Below are 17,085 nucleotides of genomic sequence, written 5' to 3'. Positions count from 1 at the left end.
CCATGGCAGTCAGCTCTCAAAAATATGAACACAGACAGAATTCTGGGGTCCTGAGTATGGAAGTGTTATGTGAAAGGGGGCTGGCAGAGCCAGGTGGCCATGATCTCTGGCCTTTGGAGCTCTTGCCTTATGAGGAAGGACTATGTAAGAGGAGGACAGGGAGGGCCTTTAAAACAGGGGCACAGGGCAGGCTCCCCTCTTGCCTGGGCTGAGGGGTTGGCATTCGAAGCACGGGCAGGCAGCTGCTATGTGAATCTTTCCATTTTGCCCGGAAAAGCCAGAAATCTAAGTTTTCTGTTGCTGTTATTGTTGGCAACTAGTTTAAGTGAGTTTCACAACAAGGTGCAGGCTGAAGGCGTTTCTGAGAATGTTCTTGTTGGCCCAATTTCTGGGTTTATGGGGTATGAGGACTTTGTAAACATTTGTTGAACGGTATACACATTTTTCTTTCTGTATGTCGTACTTCGATGCAAAGCTTTATTCAAACAAAACAGAGATGCTCAGTTCCATCAGAGGAGATCTGTACACTGGGTTAGCCCTGTTCACCTGTCTGGGCCCTGGCTTAGAAGGTTTGCTTGGCATTTATTTAGGGGATGGGGCAGGGTGATCCCAGGGGGTTATCAGTTAATTTCCTCTCTGAGATCTCATGGTTTAGGGGCTGTTCCTCATATGGGAACATGATTTCCTGAAAGGTATGGGCGGGAGGTGGTGGGAATCTCAGAGCTTCTCTCATCCTCTGCAGCCACCAGCCGGCGACAACCCACAGACCCCAGAGGCTGCCTGGGTCTGTTCCCATCCCTAACGCCACACTGCCCCCTGCTGGTCCTGGCTTACTGCAGAGGGAAAACTCTCACTGATTTTCTAGGCTCAGCAACTCACAATTGCCCCTGGGGGCAATTTTTGGGAAGAAACTAAATGCTTTGGGGTTTCTTGAACAAAGTAGGATTTTGAATGAGTTTCCAGGGAGTCAAAAACTGAGCATCAAACACAGGTGCAGACAAACATAATACTCCTTGTAGGAGGAGAGTGCAGGTAGGCAGGAGGGAGCGCATCTCAGCCACACCACATAATCCTCTGAAGGCAGACCCAGCTCACATGACCCCCTGATCCTGCAGACCTACGAGTGTAAGGGAGCCCAGGAGCTGATGGCTCTGAGCAGCCCACCGGGGATTCTGCTCCTGATCCAGCTTCTAGCAGCACTTGGAGCCAGCTGGTGGGAGTCACATGGGGTCATCGCACAGCCACATGCCTGCGACTGGCCAGTCATCCATCACATGGTGTTTTCATGTTCACATTTGCCCAGTGGTGCTCTTGCCCCCTCCCCCAAACAAAAGGAACCCTAAGCACGCTGCAAGATGGGGGAAGCTTTCAGTGCATGTAAAAACACCTTTGTCGGTGGCTTTGTAACAAGTATCTATTTCACAGGGTGGAAGGAGTCGCAGTTGGGGGCAGGCCCAGCAGCAACTGGGGCTCTGGGTTTCTCCTCTTCAGGGCTATCTGGATGGACATGAAGGCTTCCATCCTAGGACACACACGGTTGGCTTACAGAGCGAGAGAAAGGAAGGACAAGGCTCAGGTGAGAGGGAGGATGACACTCAGGGCTATGGCTGCTGTGGTCGGTGTTTACAGTGGCTCTGGGCTGCAGAGGCTCTCTAAGGCTTTGGTGTTAATGTCTAGCTTCTGAAGATGGATTGCTAATTGCAGTCCCAGGCATCTAATTAATCAATGGAGGATGGAGCGGCTTGGGTTGTGGGATCTGGAAGAACTGAGTTTGAAGCCCACCCTGTCACTCTCTGGTTGTGTGGTATTGGACAGGTTGCTTCACCTCTCTGGTCTTTAGCTTCCCTATCTGTAAAATGGAGATGAACATATCTAGCTCTCATGGGAGTTAGGGCCATTTCTTTTGATGTGTTCCCCAGAAACAGACCTGAGACAGGGTCCAATGCAAGCAATTTATTAAGAAAGTTCTTCTGGGAAATGGGGATGTTTGCAGGGAGCAAAGCCAGGGTAGTCAGTTCAGGCAACATCCTGCTGGGGGCAGCCTCTGCTTGGTCCTGCAGGGAGCTCTGGGGTGTAGGTTTTTAGAGCCCATTGGAGGCTAAGGAGTTGGGACACCTGTCGTCCATGGACCCCGGTGGGAGGAGGAAGGAAGCAAATTCCCTCACCCTCCTGGCTGCTCCCTCCGTGTGGGCAAAGCTGCTGCTCCCACAGCCGGAGGGCAGCCTGCAGGGGTTGAGGCTGGGGACAAAGGCACACTGCCAGCGGGTGGGGGCACACCAAAATGCACAAGCCCACCGAGGGCATCCGCCAGTGCACTGCAGGGCTCCTACGTGATCAAATTAGAAAATCGATGTGACATTTCTTGTCTTATTTCTTGCAGTTCTAGAGGCCGGAAGTGCAAGAGCTAAGCATGAGCAAGGTTGAGTTCTGGTGCACCTCTTCCGGGTTGCTGAGGGCTGTCTTCTCACTACATCCTCCCTCGGCAGAAAGAGGGTGAGAGAGCTCTCTGGGGTCCCTTTGGTAAGGGAACTTCCCATTCATGTGGCTCCATCCTCATGATCTAATCACCTCCCAAAGACCCCACCCTCCTCCTAGTACCATCACATTAGGGATTAAGACTGCAACATAGAAATGTGTGTGTGGGGTGGCACAAATATTCAGTTCATTGCATGAAAGATTTCTGCAAACTGTGAAGTAGGATGCATAACGCTGGTTCTCGGAGCAGCAGTAATGACACAGGGCTGTACTGGGGCTGCCCCCCCAACAGCCCCACTCTACTGACATGAAACAAAAATGAGGAGGGAGTTTGTTTGACACATTCTAATTCTTTGGAGGCAGGGTCAGGCTAATCCTGGGGTCAGATCCTAGGTGCTGAGCCTTATTGGTGGACAGTATCTGGGGCCATCAGAAACCAGCAGATAAGGCCAAAAGCAAGGACAATATGTTGAACCAGAAAAGCTGAACCTGCGGTTAGACTCAAAGTTTAACCTTCCAGGGACAAAGGGAACTGGGTGAGAGCAGGGACAGAGTGAGGCGGCAGCCAGGCAGGAGAGGCCAGGATGGCCGAGGATGACTAGGGCGAGGCTCTGGAGCTCCTCAACCTGGGGGTGGCTGTCCCCACGTGGGGTGAAGGTCAGAGTGCATTGAAGGAACATCTCCAAGACCCCTCCTGTGACAAGGGGCAGAAACCCAACTCAAATTGGTTCAAATAGACAGGGAATTGATTAGCTCACATAAGGAGAACAGATGTGGCTTGATCCACGGGGGACCAGTTAGACCCATCAGGAGCCAATCTCTTTCTTCCCATCTCTGGGCTCTGCTTCCTGTGACTCCACTCTCAGCAGCTTCCCTCACAGTGGGAAGATGGCGGTTGCCATGACAGACTCACATCCTGCTGGCTTTCCTTCCAGCAGAGAGACAGAGTCCCCAGTGGAGACATCACTTTCCAGTGCTCCCTTATGAGTCTGGGCATCTCTGCTGCTTGCATCTGCCTGGTTGTTTAGTCACTGGGGTCAGGGGGTTGGGAGGTCACCTGGCCAGTCCAGAGCCACACACCCGCCGTCCACGTATCATCATGGTCATGGGGCATTCAGGCTACCCAGCCCAGGATGGATCGAGTACACAGACAAGGTTGAGGCTCCCCAAGAAGAAATAGCATGCTTTACGGAAAGGAGTGATGGCAGATGCTGGGAGTCCAAGACCAGCATGCATCTACCCCAGCAGCCATGTCTGAGTTCTTGAGATAGGTACTAGGGTGCCAGGCCCCAGGGGCACCTGCAGGGGCCACTCAGGGAGTCGCCTTTTCCACTCAGAAGGGCCCAAAGAGGTATAGGGCACCACCTGGGCATGCCCTGTGGGCAGTGGTCTCCAGTTAGTGTCACCAGCATGCAGACTTAGCTGGTTTGCCAGGTGTCTTCTGAAGCTTAGTCTCAGGGGAGGACTGAATCCTGCAGCCCCAACCATGATCATGACCCAGGGACTTCGAGCCTGGACCCTGAGCACTGTGAGGGCAGGAGCCGGGGGTATTCTTGTCTGTCCAGCTCAGAGTAGAGACTCGGTGAGGGAAGGAAGGAAGAAAGGAATGGATGAATGAATGTATGATGCTGTTTCCAAAAGCACTCGGGGACAAGACAACACTCTGTAAGAACTGAGTACAAATCTCTCTCTACCCAGAAGCTTAGGGTGGCCAGACATGGTGTCAGGTCACCTCTCTGAACTGTCGCCCTACCCTGAGCACTGGCACCACCTCTCCCCTGGGGATAGGAGTGCCTTGATTGTCCTCTCCAAAACTGCATGCCCCTCCCTCTCCATCCCACACTTACTTTTCCCCAACACTTGTCTTTATTCGGTAGTGCATACTTTCACTGTTTCTTTCTTCTTCTTCTTCTTCTTTTTTTTTTTTCTCAGAAAGTAAGCTTTGATCTTTCTTTCTTTATTGGCTTCTTGTCTACCATCACCATCAGAAGGGTGGGGACTTTGTTTTGTTCACCATACACGCCGAGTGTCTAGAACAGTGCCTGGCTTATAGCAGGTGCTTGGTCATTTATTGAATGAACAAGTAAATGAGCTTCAGTTTCATTTTCCGAAAACTGGAGGCTTGTTTCTCTGGCGTTCTTGGCCTGGAGCCCTAGCCTGGTTAGGTGGCCCTCCTCAGCCCCTGCCCGTTTCAGGCTTCTCACTGTCACGCAGTTACAACCTGTTGTCTTCACCTGATCATTTGCCTCCCCCACCCCCCACAAGACAGAAAGTAGGTGCCCTGCCTGCTTGTGCTTGGGGCTTGGGAGGGGCTGACACAGGTCAGCTGTCCAGAGGATGGAAAGCTGGAATGGAATGTGCTTGCAAACCCTCAGGGCAGTGCGGTGCAGATGCCCGTTGCCGTGGTAGTTAATATTATTTGTGCTGCCTGCGGAAGAGGGCGCAGCAGCTGGCTTGTATCGGTATTAATCGTGGGGTCGTCTCTGCTGCCTGGTAAGGCCAGCACCCTGCAGGAGCCTGAGCTGCTGGAAGCCAAATGGAAAATCCCCAGCGATGGGAGGCTTTGGAGACCACGAGTAGCAGGCAGCTAAATAAACAGACAGCCTCACCAGAATCAATAAGGGGCCCATCTCGGTCCTAGCAACCTGTCTCTCCCCTTCCTCTTCCCCTCCTCCACCCCTAAAGGCTCAGGCGGCTCTGGGGAGCGATGCAGGGCCTGGCCACTCCAGCAGGCACTGAAGGAAGGCTGCAGTGTTCACACCCACCCTCCTCATTAATTCACTGATGGAAAGCCTGACACTCCCATCCCTGGGCTGGGCACTGGGGAGTGCACAGGGGTGAGCCAGAGGAGGAATTGGCCCTTCAAGGGTACACAGCTAATGGAGGGCCGGCTCATCCCCAGGAGGGGGGACCACTCCACTACCCACAAGGTAACCGTCTCCTGGACTGAAGGGAAGAGCTGTGTTTGTTGGAACCTTTGTTTCTTTACAGGCCCCACGTTACAGGCGGACATTCTGCTCCAGGAAATCTGCACCATATCCTTGCAATACCAGGTCTGACTGGGAACAGGCACATTGCATGAGAATGTACGTTTTTAGTGTTTACAGTCCTGATTGGTAAAACCAAAAATTCAATTAAATGCTACAGGGAGGGTGGGGCAGGAAATGAGGGACATGTTGTGGCCTGGGCTGGATGGGCTGTGGCTTCCTGAGACATAAATTCAGCAGCGTTGGACCAGGGATGCCTCCTTTTCTAGAAAAATCTTGCTGCTAGCCATTTTTGCTGTTTTAGAATGATGCTTATCAGTCTTAAGGACGCAGTCCACTGGGCCATGTGAAAGCCTCTGCCATCTTTGCAAGGCACACAACAGGGAGGGAAACGCCAGGTTGTCAGCCATGCTGGTGCAGAGTGGAGGTGCCATCCAGCAAGCTAGGGAAGATACCAGAGGGGCAGGTTCAAGGGGCAAAATCAAGAGCCCCTTGCCAGTTTTCTTGCTGCCTTCCTGCTCCAGAAACTGCAGCTCTCTCTACTTGAGAACCAGCCCTGCTTCCCTGTGGCCAATGGAGGCCCATGGCCCACGATGGCGCCCACCCTGATATTCAAGGCTCCTTCCAGCAGCTGTATCCCCTCATCAGCCTCAGCTCCACTGCTGCCTTGACCTTCATCCAGCCTGGCCCTCTAGCCCGACCCCCATGCCCCCATTGCTCTGCACCTGCTTCTGCAGATTCCATACCAAGTTAAGTCTTGCCTTCTCCAGGCAGTCCTCAGTGATCTCTTTAATTGCTGCCTACAATGTCCATGCAGCACTTGACATTGTGAAACACCTTTTTCTTGCTCCAGTCCCTCCCTTGGATCACTTATCGGTTGTGCTGCTGGCCGGCTGGGAACGGCCAGGCCCTGGTCTCCACTCACCCAGCAGGCCAGCCTTGCCTGCATCCTCGGGGTTCCAAAGTGAGAACAAAAAAAGGCTTCTTGAGGTCTAAGCCCAGAACTGACCCAGAATCAGGTTTCCAGTCCTGGTTCACTCGTTACATGGCCTTGGGCAAGAAACCTCTGTGGGCCTCAGACTCCTCATTTGTAAAATGAGGATTAAGTGAGTTAACATGTGTGTAAAGAGCTCAGAGCTGCTTCAAACACCTAATAAGGGCTATGTGAATGTTTGTTATTATCCGTGAACTAATAAAGAAAATGATAAGGTCCATGTTCCTTATAGTGTTGAAATGTACTGGGCTGATCATTCAGGTATCATTCACTCATTCGCAGAATATCGGGGGTTTGCTGTGAGCCGGACACTGTGCTGGGTGGTGAGCGTAACATGCAGAATAAGATACACTTCGCTCTTAGATGGCTCAGAGAGTTGGGCAAACTGAATGTAGCTTCTTCGATTTGATTTGCTACAGGTGTGATGGAGTGGGATCAGGAGGGGATGGGGAGGAGGGGCACCGCTCTGCCTCAATGGGGCAGGAAAAGCGTCAGAATGGAGGTAATGCTGGGGCTGAGCCTTTTAAAGCTGAGTAGACCGTCTGCTTTATATAAAGCACAGATGAGAACCACACACAGAGGAGTTTATGTTTCTTCTTTTCTCTTTTCAATTATCATAATAGAAAATGACAATAGCAACAATGCTAACAAAGTGAGAAGATTTCACAGCTACATTTTTACATAAGGTTAGATATTTTTAATCAAAAGAGCACATTAAAATCCTACATTAAGAAAGAGTCTTCGCTGTAGAAAAGTCAGTGATCGCATGGTGAAACCAGGTGTTGGTAGCAAAGGACTCCAAGAATAATTAAAATACTTTTTTATGAAGTCAACTGCTTACATTTACAAGGTGGATCATGAAAACATCAGTAAGACACAGAAACACTTTCGATGCTCTCGGCATGAACAACTGGTATCTGGAGAGCAGCAAGTTACAAGAATAAGGTTTCTTCAAAAGTTTAAATAGTATAAATAATATTAGTATGCCTTCAACTGGCGGAAATAGGACCGGGCACGTGGAAAAGGGTCGGGAATAAGAGAAGATGCAGATTTGCTCAGAAGTTGCTACCCAGCATGCCCACGCCCACCCCAATCCTAAGCTTTTCCCTAAACTTGCTCCTCAGATACATTGGTGAGGGGCCAGGTCCCTGGAGGTCTCAGAGACACAAAGTGAAGGGTGGAGAAGTTTAGTCTCACACTCCCATCTGCTTTGCTGGGTTTTCTCCCTCCAGTCTGGGGGTCCCCACAAATGCCCAAGATGGTAGAAACAGAGTTACATGGATTTCCAAGAGACTCATATGACATGCTGGGAGTTCCAGATCACTGCCCTCAGCTGGCATGATTTGAACTCAGGGCAGTGACCAGGATTTCTGATGTTGCTCAGAAGAGCTTTGATTTATTCAATGACTCACAAAAGTGAAAAACACGCATAGTTTTGAAATCAGAGATAGGATAGCTCAACGCAAGGTCCCCCAACCTTGGCACTATTGGCATTGGGGGCTGGATGATTCTTATTTGCGGGGGGCTGCCCTGTGCATTGTAGGATGTTTGGTGGCATCCCTGGCCTCCACCCATGAGATGCCGGTAGCCATCCCCACCGAGCTGTGAGAATAAAAAATGTCTCCAGATGTTGCTGATGGGCCCCAGCCCTTCCTTGAGAACCACTGGCCTCATGGAAGCCACCACTAAGTCTCCCAGTGAAAACTCCATAGTCAGGTATCCTGGACTCAAGACCCCTCTCTCCTGAAAAGCTCCACCTGGCAACACTCCCAAGCCTGTCACAGACTCAGTTTCTTCAAGGTAAAAGGTTGGAAGCTTCCTTCCTGCCAGCGTTACTGAGACCTTATCAGAACCATCTGCCTTGTTGGGAAAATGCGTTGAACAGCAAACACGGTGATGCTCTGGTTCTTAAAGAAACTGGCAGAAAGACACCAAGTGAGACAGATAGATACAGGGGATACAGGGGAGCTGCTTAGCCATGTGGACAGGGGCTCAGTGTGGAATGGGATCTGTTTCCCCCAATAACCAGAGCCTGCAAATTCCCTGCAAATATGCTGTGCATATCTGTCAGGATTTATTTCCAAGGCAGAATGGAGCTTAAAATTCCTCTTGGAGAGGCAGGAAACTGGCTTGAAAAAGGACCTAAGAGCAGTTGACTGCCTTGCCAAATGTCTGCATGGAGCCGTCTGAGCAGACACAAGGCTGCCGCCATGGTCAAAAGACCAGCGTCCGGACCCCCTGGGGACAGCACCACCCATGCAGCCTCTCCGAGGACCAGTGTCCTTGTCATTCTCTGCTTTTATTTTCTATATTGATAATAAATGTACGACTTCTACAGTGACTCAGAACACGCTATAGATATGTCAAAATTTATGTAGTCAATTTCGTGTACATTTTGGCTCTTCCATTCTGCTTCTGGCAGTAACCGTTTTCTCGCTCCGGGGGAGTCTTTCCTCATCTTCAATCATGATGGTTTGCATTGCTTTGTCCTTTGTTACTTTCTCTCCTCCTCAAAAAGAAACCCAGTAAATGCTCAAGGTTCGATCTCAGAAGGACGCACTGGGAGTACGTGGGTGCTGTGATAATTCTGGTTATCCAGATCTTTCAGAGAGGTCGCTTTTCCTGCTTGGAAGCTGCAGACTCTGTCCCTCTGGGTTCTCAGTACTCAGTTCAACCACCTTCTCCTCCATCCTTCTCACTGAGTGACCAAGGTCAGGGGCCCATGGAGTGGGCCAGGGTGGGAGGGGCTGGAGCAGGTGAACATAGAGCATTCAGGCTCTGACTGGTCCCTTTGGCCCCCTGAGTGGAGCTCCCTAGACCTCCCTGTCACAGCAGCTCAGCCGAACCCTAGGACTTGCTCAGGGACAATCACTGGGCATCTGCCAGGAAGCAGCAAAGGGGGCTGGTGGCAGCTGCAGTGAGTACAACCCACCTCGGAACCGGGGCAGGTGATCCCGGGAAAGCCCTTTGCTTCCCACCGAATTCACAATGTGCTGGATCACGGACTTCTGGGCCAGACGCCCAGAAACCTGTCAGCTCTCCACTAATTTTCCACGTGGCCTCAGCTGCTCTCCCAGAAAAATTAAAGGTCCCGATTAGATGCTCTCTATAGCCTCTGATCAGTCTGAGGTTCTGAAACCGACAAATCCATGTGCACTGCTGCCTGCCGCTTTCCTGGATTTACACTTGTCTGTGGCAATCTGGCTACAAGCTCTTGAGGACCAAACCAAACCTCAGCCCCAGTCTCTGAGGTCTCATATCCCTGGATGGTCCATCCTAAGCGGACCCTGGAGGGCATGGACGCAGGGTGCCTCTGGAGCTGAAAAACTGGGTCTGAATCATAGCTTCTTAGCTACAAGCAATCAGCCCTGGCCTCAACTTTTTTCCACAGAAAAATGCGACAATAATTAATGTGCATCTCTCTGCATCCTCATTCCTGTCCCCAGGGGCAATTTGAGAAATAAATGAGATACAAATAGAGCAACAAAAAGTGGGGCAAAGCTGGCGGCAGGAAGAACAGTAACTGGTGATAATACTACTGCTTCGTAGGCAGGTCTTGCTTCTGAAGAAGGAATGTGCCATTTGTCTTGCAGGGCTCAGGCAGCAGTGCTGACAACAGGCAGACTGACCGACCTTCTTCAGTCTCCAGGGACCCACCCGAGGATACGCCAGCGTGGTCTGGCGGGCCTCCAAGACTTCCAGCTCAGCCCGGGCTGGAAAAGTGTCTGCTGCCTTTCCAGGGAAGTGCTGCTGCCCCTCCTCCTATCCTTTCTCCCTCAGACCCTGGGGGATCTGAAAGGAGAGAGAATCATTTCTCTCTGGTGGGTGGAGTGGAGCTGGGAGTCTTATTTGCCTCTTGACCTTGGTTTCACGGGAAAGGTGAAGGACAGCGTTGGTGTGCAGTAGGAAGAGCTGCGCCGTCATCCTGCCTGGGCCCCTGGAGGCACAAGTCCTCTTAAGACAGGCCTGGCCACAGCAGTGTCTGGCTTCTTCTCAAAGACCTCCAGTGGCAGCCACTCGAAACCTCACAAAGCAGCAAGTTTTTTTTTTTTTTTAGACAGAGTCTCGTTCTATTGCCCAGGCTGCAGGGAGTGCAGTGGTGCAATCTCGGCTCACTGCATCCCCTGCCTCCTGATTCAATCAATTCTCCTGCCTCAGCCTCCTGAGTAGCTGGGATTATAGGCACACGCCACCACATCTGGATAATTGTTGTATTTGTAGTAGAGGGTTTTGTCATGTTGGCCAGGCTGGTATCCAACTCCTGTTCCTGCCCACTTTGGCCTCCCAAAGTGCCAGGATTACAGGCATGAGCCGGTGCGTGCAGCCTAAGTTGTTCTTTTGAATCAAAAGTGTCCCACACACAAACACAGGTGAGGGACACCTAATTGCTTGCAGAGGAGCAGTGGAGGGGCACACAGAGGAGTGATCAGAGAGAACATTCCAGAAAATGCAGGACCCTTTCTCTGAGGTGCAGCTATTTAACAGGCAAGCCTCTTCTCAGCACTGACTCATCAAATCTAGGTGGGCTCTGGGGTCAACCCCACCCAGGGAGAAGCCAGAACAGAGGTCCCAGCTAAAGTCTGAGCGAGGGGGATCCCTCTCACCTGCCCTGGGGAGCCTGGGCTCACCTTGCAGAACAGGATGGTCCCAGGACTCTGACTCTGCAGTTCCAGCTGCAGTGAGCCTCTTTCTATGTGTGAGTGCTTCTGTTGGGCTTCTGGGTGTTGGCCAGGTTGGGGGGGTCCCCTTCTGTTTGCATTTCAAGAAAACCAGTCTCTGGGAACTTCACTGGGACTTTCCAAGGAGACTTGAGTTGAACCTTAAAGAAGGGGCAGGTCTCGGGGACCAGCACCCCTGAAGTCTGGACAGAGAGCGCACTGAGCGGGACGTTGAGCGTGTTCTACTCTGCTGACGGTCAGGAACCTGTGGAAGCCAGAGCTGGCCCAGGTCACACCATGATGTAGCATCCTGAGAAACAGACTCTGCAGATTCAAGGCCTGGTGTAAATGTGCCCTGGAGGTGCCACCCAGTCGCAGAAGGCAGTATAGTGTGGCAGAAGGAGCCTGGTTTTAGAACCCAACTTCCCAGGTTCAAATCCTAGCTCGTCACTTTCATGCATGTAAGCTCAGGAAGGTGACTTCACTCCTCTGAGCCTCTAGTTTCTTACCTGTGCACTGGGACAATGATGCTGTGTGGTGATGGTAAGGAGTTAATGTGCACGCAAGTCCAGTGGCACCTGGACACAATACTCGAGCAGTGAGGACTGGCATCTTTTCCCCCTTTCCGAACTACTAAGATGGACCCCTCGCTGAAGCAGGAGGGAGAGCGCAGCTCGCTCTGTCTGGAAATCCATCCTTTGCTCCTTAATCGGACACTAACGGGCATATCCATCCTCACTGTTATTTGATAGATGGTGGTAAGAAGTTGGTAAAGAAACCATAGGAGACCAAGATGGAACGAGCCCGAGGAAGTCACTGTCATCTGTGCAATACAAAGCGGACGAGTCTCCAATACCCTGGATCATCTACCGCTCTGACACTGAAGAGGGAGAGAGGCTTGAATACTGAATGTAACTGACATTTAGGTCAGGAGGTGGAGGCTGAGGGGCCTCCACAGGGAAAACTCCTGCAGCCAGAAGCACCCAGCGCCTGGGATGTTGGAGTCGTCTTCCACGCTAGAAGCCATTCTTTTCTCCTGCTTTCTCCTCCCTTCACTGGAGCAAACACAGAACCCTCTCTCCCAACTGCCATCTCCATGGGCCACTGGAGGCCAGAGAGCTGTCCTGCATCTTTACAGGGGCCAGGCCCTCCGAGGGATGTGGGGTCAGAAGGGAAGATTTGAGCATGTGGGCAGGAGTGACTCCATGAAGACATCAAGCAACCCCGCCTTGGCCCTGGGCTTCTCTCCTTGGGCTTTTTCATGGAGACATCCATCTGTTAAAGACCTTGCTTATGGGGCAGACCTGGGGTTTGATGGAGAGAGACTTGCTGGAAACACCCATGCACACCATGGCTAAATGCCCAGCCCACCCTCCGCCCTGTCAGCGATTCCAGGAGTTCCAGGGAGACGATCCATGCCCCTTCTCCCTCATTGTTAAGGTCAGTTTCTTTGCACTTGTGACCTCCTCTTAAGCTGAAGCTGGCAGATGATATACAGCGGCAGTGATGGATGTGACCAGTAAGAACTGGCGGCCATGAGCAGGCATTGTGTGGAGCCAGGTTGGTAATCCTATTATCATGGCGGCTTCCAGAGAAGAGTGCCGCTTCCAGACCACTAAGATGTCCCTCTGCCTGTCATCAAGAACACTCATTTCTCCTGAGACCGTAGTGGCAAGTCCAGCTTTTTTGTAATTGTCCCTAAATACACACAGGGCTTCCAAACCAGCTTTTTAAATGTCTCTATCGCAGAGGGGGTTACTGATGTGATTTTTCTGTTTTTGCAGTGTAGAAAGTGAGGAGAAAACCTCTCTGGGCCTAGAGGTGATTAAGCCCCTTTCTGGGACCTTTCCGGATCCATCTGCATGGGAAGGTTGCTTTGGGAAGGTTGCCTTGGGAAGGTGTGGGGGGTGGGGGTGAGTCCTGTGCAATGGGACTTCCTAAGGAAGAAAGAAAAGTGGGCCCTTCTCTATGTTTTTTTACTTGGAAGCTTCCTTGTTTGCCAGTCCCCCAAGATGCTGATTTTTAAGAATTTAAGGAAGTGGCTTGGGCAGAAGCACTCACAGCTGGAGGAGAATGCACGGTATCCAAGCTGAGCGTAAAAGACGGGTATCTGAGCGGCCTGCCAAGCCTGCACCCACCTTCAAGGTACCTGGACATTCTCCTGAGGGCAGCTTCTCAGGAACCTCCTCAGGAAAGTGCTTAGTTGGGGCAGAGAGAGCAGTGAGCTTGGAGTGAAGACGCATCCTTCGGTTCTGACTCCTCCACGAACTACCACAGGTGAATTACCCCCCTTTCTGGCCCATCCATTGAATCATTCAGTGGACACGAACCTTGTTCATCTCTAAAATTCCACAATTCCTCAGAGAAGAAAGAACATCTTCACATGGGTGGCCTGAAGAGTCCACAACTTGGCAGATCTACCTCTTAAAGGCATCCTCTCCTCTTCTTAAAAAGAAGAAAAAGTCCGACCAGCAGGTAAAAACCACCACTGACACCCCTAGAAACCCCACCCTATTACCAGTAAACCCCCATTCCTGGGTCTCCTGATGCACTTGGGTCTTGGAAAGGGCTGGGTGTCTCATGACAAAGGTGACGTTTCAAAGTCAAATTAGGACCATCCAATGGCCCTATCGGATGGCCAGTTCTGAATATGAAACCAGAAGTGGGTGGGGAGTGCTGAAATTCTGAGGGCTGCTCTTGCCCCAGCACCCCATCAAGCCCTAGGTTTGATAAGTTTGAATAAAAACAAGACACACAAGTGATTGTTTACCACCAGCAGGCGATCATCAAACCATGTCTATGTTTTAAACCTAACTAGCTGCTCCATCTGGTCTCCTGTTCTTGGAATGTAATTTCAAGAATCCCCAATCTGCCTTCTGAAGGCCTTGCCCCGTCATGCCTCTAGGAGCAGGAGGCCCATACTTCCATGTTTTCTGACTCAGTTTGACCACAACGTGGGATATTTGAAATCAGGGCTCCCAGGGGGAAATTCCAGAAGGATGGCCACTGCCCCTGGTCAGAACTCCTGGTTCTAGAACATGGGAGCAGCTAAAAGCCAACAGCAAGACAGACCCATATGCCAAACCTCACCCCATGGTGGTGCAGAGTGTGCCATCCTCAGAAGGTGAAGGCGTATACCACGCCCACCACCACGATGTTCCCCAGCGTGGCTATGATGGCAATCCATAGCAAGACGGCGTCGTTGGAGGATCGAGGAGGATCTTCCAGCTGGCCCTGGCCGTTGGAGGTCGCGTGGACATTGGCAGAGGAATTAAACAGGGAGTACTCGGTGCTGAAGTCCTCATTGGGCGAGTCCATGAAAGCTCCTCCCATCATGGGCAGCTGCGAAGAAGGAGAGAGAGAATTATCCAGGGCCACGGGGGCTTGGGCAGATGTACCCTCCAAAAGGAAAGTGACATGGTTAAACAACCCCACATGAAGGTACCACTTCTACTGACCGCAAAACAGGGCTTTGCTTTTGCGATTTTTCTAATGGATGGTGCATATGGTAATCGATAAAACTTAGTGTGCACAGCATCCTTTTGAGGCAGACGTTCTCATGCCCACGCTACTGTGAAAGCATCAAGGAACTCACCCGACAGCTAGCTGGTGACTCCAGCACTCACAGCAACCCCTCCAGCCATTCCCCTCCCCTCATGCCAGGCTCCTCTGCGACAATGAGTTGTAGAGTTGTAAAATGCCTTCATTCCTTGTGTGTGTGTGTGTGTGTGTGTGTGTGTGTGTGTGTGTGTGTGTGTGTATTTTTTATTTTTAGTAGAAAAGGGGTTTCATTGTGTTGGCCAGGCTGGTCTCAAACTTCTGACCTCAGGTGATCTACCCTCCTAGGCCTCCCAAAGTGCTGGGAGTACGGGCGTGAGCCATCACGCCCAGCCCCTCTTCTAATTTTAAAAATAGTATATGCTTAGCATAGAACACTAAGAAAATATAATACAGGATAAAACATGAGAATCATGATCCCACCACATAATCATTGCTAACATTTTGATAGTTTTTCTTTCTAATCTTTTTTCTTCTGTGTGTGTGTGTGTGTGTGTGTGTGTGTGAGAGAGAGAGAGAGAGAGAGAGAGAGAGAGAGAGAGAGAGAGAGACAGAGAGAGAGAGAGAGACAGAGAGAGAGAGAGAACACATTTAAATTTGTTTTCTAATCCCTCTATTAAAATGGCCATCAAAATTCCATTTTAACAGTTGTGTATTATTCTATCACGAACATAAACCAAAATTTAACCATTCTTCTTGAGTTGGAGATTTAGCAATTTCCACTTTTCCCATGAAAAATCATGCACTGATGAACATCCTTGTACATCCATTAGCATGTACATGCATCCTTATACACACATTGTTATTTCTAACCGAAGGGCTCCCAGACTAAAGTAAAGCCGCCAACATTTCTGAGTCAATGAGTATGAACAGTGTACACCTTCCGGTGGATAGGAACAAATATCCCAGAAGAGTGACCCTAATTCCCACTGCCCACGCTGCACACCACTGCACATGGGATGCCAGAATGTTTGCATCCATGGATCAGAACTTATTTCTGTTTCTAAATGTTCTCTGCTGCGCAGACTTCAGGTGGGAGGTGGGGTACTCCAAGGGAGGGGGTGATCCTAGACACAGCAGTGAAGAGGAAGCCCTTCCCTGCCCCAGCCCAGGAGGCCCATGTCCAGGCTTCCCAGCCTCCCCCAGGCCCTCTCCAGAGGCAGAACGTGGATGTGCATTCCCAGGCTGGCACGGACACCTATTTGACCCATAATCGATGTTTCTTTTGAAGGGAGCCTGAGTGAATGAACACGACACAGTGATGCCTGCATTGGGTGCATGAGACAGTAGTCTCTGCGGAGCTCCTGCTATGGTCAGGGGCTGTGCTAGAGATAGTAAAATACTCTCAATCACTCAACTGTCCGGGCGGAGGCTACTACTGTAACCCCGTTTTATAGCTGGATAAGCAGAGGTCAAGGCCATAGCATTAATCTGTGGTGGTATCAGGGTTGAGAGCCAGGAGCATCTGACTCTGAGACCAGGCACTCCCTGCTCTGCATGCAGCCCCATGGGCTCCAGGGTCAGGCTCCTGGAACATGGGAGGCACACAGGTGCCTGGGCAGCTGCTGTTTAGAAGCTCCCTGGCCCACCTTGAGTCTCACAAAGCTCTTCTTAAAGAATGACCAATACCAGGTCACCAGGTGGTCCCTGAGCATCTGCTTCTCTTCTGCCAGAAGGCACTCGGCACCTGTATTCCTAACATGGTGCTGTCCTTGAGGGACAGAACAGGGCAGTCATTGACCTTGGGAGGGCAGTGACTGGGAGGGACTGCTGTGGGGCTCAGAGCAGGCCAGGCGCAGTTTCATCGTGGGGGCTGCAGGTTACCATGCTGGGTTCACCCCTTGAGGGGTACATTTTTATATAAGTACTTCTTATATGTATAATGTATTCCATTAATGTATTTAAATTAAATATAATGACCAATGCAAACAAGAATATAACAACAGTTTTTTATGCTAAAAATATGATTATAAGTGGAAATGAAAGACTTGCAGGTGGATGGGGTGCAGGTGAATCAGGCACATACCAGCTAATGGTCAGCTTCCCCTTGCCTAGGCGACACCGTCAGTGCCCTTGCCTGGCCTGTCCACAACAGAAGGGCTCCCGGACCAAGGTAAAGCCACCTGGTGGCCTCTTAGAAAGCAGGCTCAGGGTGGGAAGTAGTGCTTCCTTCCTCTTGGGCATGGTGAGGTTGCGGGGGCTTGTTCTGCCCCCACATTCTCCGGTGGTCCCTGGCAGGCTCCCCAGAATTAACCCGTGTTCCCGTCCCTTCCCACTCACCGCATGTCACTCCTCCCTTGCCAGGACCATGCCGCTGGATGCTCAGACAAGACAGACGCCTCCCTGGACTCCACGCGTGGGATCTGACCCCCTCTCCCACCCTGTGGAGCTTTCTGGGCATATGTCGCTCTCC

General features: G+C 51.1%; 1 protein-coding gene and 1 long non-coding RNA gene across 2 annotated transcripts in view; one reads left to right on the top strand and one right to left on the bottom strand.

Moving 5' to 3' along the window:
• Nucleotides 1-17,085, top strand: part of LOC141582669 (uncharacterized) — a 530,026-nt gene that overhangs the window by 13,133 nt on the left and 499,808 nt on the right. The gene's annotated exons all lie outside the window — the stretch shown is intronic.
• The window catches only part of C2H14orf132 (chromosome 2 C14orf132 homolog), a 44,249-nt gene continuing 41,076 nt past the window's right edge, over nt 13,913-17,085 (bottom strand). The window contains exon 2 of the mRNA XM_010339471.2: nt 13,913-14,456. Coding sequence (XP_010337773.1) covers nt 14,232-14,456 — 225 coding nt within the window. The 3' untranslated portion in view covers nt 13,913-14,231. The remainder of the gene's footprint in view (nt 14,457-17,085) is intronic.

This window comes from Saimiri boliviensis, chromosome 2 (assembly GCF_048565385.1).
Source record: "Saimiri boliviensis isolate mSaiBol1 chromosome 2, mSaiBol1.pri, whole genome shotgun sequence".
NCBI classification, from domain to species: Eukaryota; Metazoa; Chordata; class Mammalia; order Primates; family Cebidae; genus Saimiri; species Saimiri boliviensis.
The sequence above is the reverse complement of the archived record's forward strand: the minus strand, read 5'-3'. Positions and strand labels throughout refer to the sequence as shown.